A 6,065-nucleotide genomic window follows, 5' to 3' on the forward strand; every position below is an offset into this window, starting at 1 on the left:
CACACACACAACACACGAGAGCAGCAGCTGCCTTACTCAGCTCTGGCCGGGGGGGTTGCCGGGAGCCTCAGCCTCAGCCTTTTAGGGTCCCAGTGAGGACCCTGGCCGGGTCCACCTCCCACCATGAGCCCCGGGTATGACTTGGAAGGAGGCAGCTGGGAGGCGGGACAAGGACGTACTCGGGCTGGGTCAGATGGCAAGCAGGTCCTAGGGCTCATCCTCAGGCCCCGGCTGTGCCACAGGCTCCTGTGCAGGCCAGGTGGGCAGACCCACGTGAACACACATCCCAGAGCCGGCTCAGAGACCAGGGCTCCGCTCCCAGGCAGGCAGCAGGCGTTCGGACAGGACTGCCTCTTTGTGGGCACGACACGGAGGGAAGGAAGGCCACTAGGGCTCCTGCTTCTCCCTGGGGCTTCCGGCCTGACTGCCATGCAGAGCATTTGAGGTCCTGCTTCCTGGCATGTGGTCAGTTTGGCTTAAATAAACTAAAAAATTCTTGTAAAAAATAGAGTGCCATGGCGACAGCAGCCGCCCAAGGGTGGACTGGGCCGGTGCGAGGAGGGCGCCCGGCCCACCGCGCTCAGGGCAGGGAGCAGCAGAGGCAGCAGTGTGCGTGTTGGCAGGAGGGGCCCCGGGCATGCAGGGGTTCTTAGTAAGTGGAAGTGGAGTGTCGTGAGGGCGGGGAAAGGAGTTTCGGGTTGCAGTCAGGTGAGAACAGAGTGTACCCCACACCAAGCACGCATGCTGAAGCGGCGCAGTGAGCACCAAGAATCTCGGCTCTGGACGTGGCCCAGGCAGCAGGGCACGCAGGCAGCACTCGGAATGCAGGGAGAGCACTTCGGCCTCTGACGGCCCAGAGCAGGCCCGGGCGGGCAGAGGGTCAACGTCTCGGGGAAGAGCCACGGCTCAAGTGTAGGAGAGCAAGTTCAGGTCGTAGCAGCCATCCACCTGCAACACAGACGGCCATCAGATCGGACCCTGGCCGGCTCCGGGCCCCGGGGGCCAGGCAGAGGGCAGCGCGGTCACTCACATCGAAGCGGCCGATCCTCCTGGAGGTGCGACTGGCCCGGACCATCTCTGTCAGCGCCCACATCTGCTGCACCTCCGAGGACACCCTGCTGGGGTCCGGCAGGCCCTGCTCCGGAAGGGGGGTCAGTGGCTGGGGGTCTCCCCCAGCAGTGCCTTCGAGCCCCGGAGAGGCCAGGCTGGGCAATGGGGCCCTCCAGCGGAGAGTCACCTTCCCAGCCGGCTTGTGAAATATGAGGTTGGGGCCTGACGTGCAACCCCACAGGGAGAGACCTCAAATCCCATGGAGCCCCAGGAGGAAGGTCGGGAAGGTGGCACAGAGTGACCGGGGCCCCAGGTCCAGCCCCAGGTTCCTGCAGGGCGGGCCCACCGGGACATGAGAGCTACTCACACGTGGCTCTTACCCGGGGTGAGGGCTTACCTCCAGGAGGGGAGCGGGCTGCTCACAGGGCACTGGGTGGGACAGCCACTTGGGAAAGGTCACGGAGGGGCTCTGCAAGGCAAAGAGGGTGGAAGAGGGGGAGAGTCCTGGGACCAGTTCCCAAGGTCCTGGGAGCCTTGAACACTGAGCAAACCCTGCTCGGGGTCCACAAAGGCCCAAAGGGCAGTCAGACTCCCTGAGATCTTCTGAAGGAGGCCCCAGCAACACAAGGAACAGAAGTGTCTCCGGCTCTGAAAGAGATGGCTGGCCCCAAAGATCAGGGGGTTTGGGGGCATAGCGTCCCTCTCATGAGCTTCCAACGTTCCCACCTGGCTAACTTCCATGAAGGCCTCCCTCCGGGTCTCATTATCTTGACCCCCCACCCCCACCTCACCCCCGGCTCTGCCAGCCACACTAGGGCCTCCTTGGCAAAGGGCCGGCCACCAGCTGAGTCGCTTACCTTTGCTCCCTGCTGGTAGACCTGCAGCTCCTCCACTGTGAACGACAGCCACAGGGGCGACGGCTGCCGCAGAATCAGGCGCAGCTCCAGCACTCTAGCCACGTCACACAGCATCTGACACACACACAAGGCCCCCGCGAGCCCCAGCTCACTACCCGGGAGCCTCCCAACGGGCAGGGAGCCAAGCTGCTGCCCCCCAGGCCTTTGGGAAAGAAAGAACAGTGGTCCCTCCAAGGCACTTCCCAAAGAGCCACAGCCCAGGACAGCCCTGCCTCCCCGCCCCCTTTAGTATCCTAGCCCAGTTCTCAGGCCCCCAGCGAGCCCTCGTCTGGGCTGCCCTGGCCATGCCCTGTCCCAGCTGACCTGGTGCTTGGACAGCGATACATACTCCTGAGCTCCCTCCTCGCTGTGGGGGTCAGGCATCAGGCAGTAGTCCCGCAGGCAGGTCACCCACTTGGCCTGTGTGTGTATCGAGCTGTATTGGCGGACACGGATGCTCAGAAAGGCTGTGTAGTAATTCTTAAACGTAATCTCCTGCAACTGCAACACACACACCACCGACCGTTACAAAGCAGGCACAGGCCCAAGGCCTCAGAGAGTCTCAGAGGCACCACCGCCTCCTCCCCTTGGGAATGTACTCCGCTTCCAATCTGATAAGCACCCGTTGAGGCTCAGTTTCACAGCCTAAATGCGGAGGTCACATAAACCACAACCGCAGATCTTGCCACACCCAGGATGCTGCCAGGGGTCGGAGCCCTAACTCTGGAGGAGGCACAACATGTACACGTGAGGCCTGAAGGGGAGGAGTTCACCCAGAAAGGCAGAGGATGTAAACAAGTAGGATGTCTGGCTGCAGCAGTTCTCATCACTAGACACTCATCAGAATCACCCCAGGAGGTTTAAAAACATGTGCATCTAGGTGTACAGGCTCCAGCCAGACCTACTGCATCAGCACTTCGCAGCTTATACCTCAGGAACAGCTTGGGGGAGAGCCACACTAAACTGGACAGAGTGCACGGGGCTGAGAGGTAGGCAGGCACAGGCACAAAGCGGCCCTGAGTGCCAGGCCATCAGAAAGCGGATTTTAGCCCGGCCGGCGTGGCACATGCCCAGGTTGTGGGCTCCATCCCGAATGTGGGGTGTGCAGGAGGCAGCCGATCAATGGTTCTCTCCCACCATTGATGTTTCCATCTCTCGCTCCCTCTCCCTTCCTCTCTGAAATCAATAAAAATATATTTTAGAAAAAGAAAAAGAAAACGGACTTTATCCTCCAAGTTGAAGGCCTGCGGTGCCCGGTCCCTGTGCCAGCTGCTGTGGAAGTGCAGCGGGAGCCACTGGGGAGGTCCCGATGAGAAGACTGTAGGCATGCGCAGGCGGCAGGTTTGGGGGTAACTCATTGTCTACTGATTCCCAGGACAAAATGACCTCACCTAAACTGGGCTCACAACTGTATTTCCAACACCTCACCTACTACCTTGGCCCTTCCCCGCCAGCGCTGTCCTGGACGTGGGGAGAGATGACGCAGAGAACTAACTGCACAGGAAGCTGCCTTCTAGTAAGTGTGTTAACTGAAGGAATGAATAAATGGTTAACTGATGCGCCAGGGCGAGGCCAGCGCCAAGCTTCGTGTAACCGATCCAACGCCTGGGACACGCCCGAGTTCCCAGGTCAGTCCCGCCCAGGAACCACGGTCTCGCCCAAGGGGCTGGCTCACCTCGAAGGGTGCGACGTTGGGGAAGGTGACATCGATGACCAGCACGCCAGGCCGGCCCTGGGAGGTGCGCACATCGCCCACTTGCAGCGCCACGGTGCCTTTCACGTGGCAGGGCACCAACACGCGGGACATGGTGCCAGCTGTGCGGAGCCAGCACCACCGCCGATCCCAGCCTGGGACCTCTGGTCCTTCCCGGCATCCCCAGCCCAGTCCCAAGGACTACAACTCCCGGCAGGCCTCGCGCTTGGCCAGCCCACCAATCAGCAATGCTCAGGGCAGGCGGGGCGTCGGAAGTGCGCGAGAACGCTGCGCGAGAGCCACCGGGGACCCTGCCTAGAAACGGCCGGCGGCTTTGTCACCAAACCGTCTGCACCCGTCGGCGTCCTGACCCCTTCCTGTTCTTGCTTCTGTGCCGAGGAGGGGTGGGGGTGTCGTCAGTTAAAGCGTGTAAGCCATGAGCACGAATGATCATAAGAGCATGGCCGACATTAATTGCAAAAATAGATATAAATCCCCCCTTTACTTGTTATATTTTTTCCCATTGATTTTGTAGAGAAGGTGGAAGGGAGGGAGGGAGGAGGAGAGAGAAACATGGATGTGAGAGAGACACATCCATTGCTTGCCTCCTGCACGAATGGAACCTGCAACCCAGGCATGTGCCCTTGAACCGGAATCACTCGGGACGCTTCAGTCCGCAGGCCGACACCCTGTCCACTGAGCCAAACTAGCCAGGGCTCTCTTTTTTTTGTCCTTGGTTTAGGGAAGATAGGATTTACTAGGTGGCTGCAAACTGCTAGTTTCCCGATTACACTTTCCCTATAACTTTCCTAGCTTCTTACTATTCTAAACGTAAAGACCTATTACACAACCCTCGAAATGAAGACAGGGCTATTGGGTGTGATGCAGAGGTACAACAGAATACAGAACCCAGAACCAGAATCGTGAACAGACGGGCATTTGGTTAATAACAAAGGCAGCACTTGGGAGAAACATGAAGTAGGATGCCTGTGTGGGAGGAACACTTCCTCCTACCCATCTAGGTTCTTCAGCTGGTCTAACAGTCCAATGAACATAAAACACTTTCACAGGAGAAAACGAATTTTCGCACAAATATTTTCTGTTCATCTAAATTTAGAAAAAGACAGGAACTCACAATGCTCACTTCCACCAGACTGCACAGGCAGCGAGGCCCCGGAGACGGGTAGGAATTCCTTCTGCGGTGCTTGTCCCCGGTCCCAGGGTTTCTCAGCGGCCCCAGAGCAGCGGTGCCCAGCCAGGGGTCTCCCAGCTTGCTCACCACAGCCCTAGGGGAGGCACACTTTAGGAAAAATACACTATGAACACATCAAATTAACAGCCCAGACAGAAAGGACTCTCCCCTGCATAACACCAACAATGTAATAAAGCTCGTCAAAAACAAACAGACAAGGCCTAGGGGAGAACAAGTTTTCCCTTCTTTCCTTCTGGGTTGTTCTCTGGCTGCCTAATCTTTACATTTGTTGCAGCCGGCAGGAAAGGAACCAGGTGTCACTTAGCTATTTGTTTTCTATCTATGGGATTTTTTTTTGATTCTTCAATTCCTCCATTTATTTTTTTAAGTTGAATTCATTGGGGTGACATTGGGCAATTCCCCATATCGGCCTTTTAAAAATATATATATATTTTATTGATTTTTAACAGAGAGGAAGGGAGAGGGAGAGTTAGAAACATCGATCAGCTACCTCCTGCACACCCCCTACTGGGGATGTGCCCGCAACCACGGTACATGCCCTTGACCAGAACCGAACCCGGGACCCTTCAGTCCGCAGGCCGACGCTCTATCCACTGAGCCAAGCTGGTCAGGGCCATATCGGTCTTTTTGTATTTAGTTGCTTTTCCCCTGTGCCACTTTGATTTCCTCTGAGGTCTAGTTGGCAACCATCCGCACAGTCAGGACAGTAGCGCCACCTGCTGGGAAGTGGAGAGTCGCCCACTCAAAAGAACAGGCTCCCAGATTCAAGGCTGGGGGGCCTGGCATGGGAGGGAGGTGGGCTCTGGGTACCTGAAGTGACGTTCCTTACCTGATCCTTGGACCCTCAACTTCCCCAAGGTTTTTCCCAGACCTCATCTCCTAGTATTACCAAGGCAACGATTGTATCAAGAGTCCCATCAATGATCAAAAACAAGTCCTGGCCGGCGTGGACTTGGTTGGAGCGTAGTCCTGTGCACTGGGAGGCTGTGGGTTCCGTTCCTGGTCAGGGCACTTACCTAGGCTGTGGGTTTGATCTCCAGTTGGGGTGTGTACAGGAGACAACTCATCAATGTCTCTGTCACATATTTCTCTCTCTCTCTCTCTTTTTAAAAATATATTTTTATTGCCCTAACCGGTCTGGCTCAGTGGAAAGAGCTTCGGCCTGCGGACTGAAGGGTCCCAGGTTTGATTCCGGTCAAGGGCATGGACCTTG

The 6,065-nt window shown here is 57.2% G+C and overlaps 1 protein-coding gene across 1 annotated transcript in view; it reads right to left on the reverse strand.

Moving 5' to 3' along the window:
• NICN1 (nicolin 1) overlaps nt 1-3,860 on the reverse strand; it is a 4,998-nt gene extending 1,138 nt beyond the window's left edge. The window contains exons 1-6 of the mRNA XM_006770450.2: nt 3,622-3,860; nt 2,271-2,447; nt 1,908-2,021; nt 1,448-1,519; nt 1,031-1,135; nt 10-948 (exon numbers count right to left, since the gene is read on the reverse strand). Of these exons, the coding sequence (XP_006770513.1) occupies nt 907-948; nt 1,031-1,135; nt 1,448-1,519; nt 1,908-2,021; nt 2,271-2,447; nt 3,622-3,753 (642 nt within the window). The 5' untranslated portion in view covers nt 3,754-3,860 and the 3' untranslated portion in view covers nt 10-906. The remainder of the gene's footprint in view (nt 1-9; nt 949-1,030; nt 1,136-1,447; nt 1,520-1,907; nt 2,022-2,270; nt 2,448-3,621) is intronic.
• Nucleotides 3,861-6,065: the final 2,205 nt, after the last annotated feature.

The sequence above is a fragment of the Myotis davidii genome, unplaced genomic scaffold (genome assembly GCF_000327345.1).
Source record: "Myotis davidii unplaced genomic scaffold, ASM32734v1 scaffold663, whole genome shotgun sequence".
In the NCBI taxonomy this organism is placed as follows: domain Eukaryota; kingdom Metazoa; phylum Chordata; class Mammalia; order Chiroptera; family Vespertilionidae; genus Myotis; species Myotis davidii.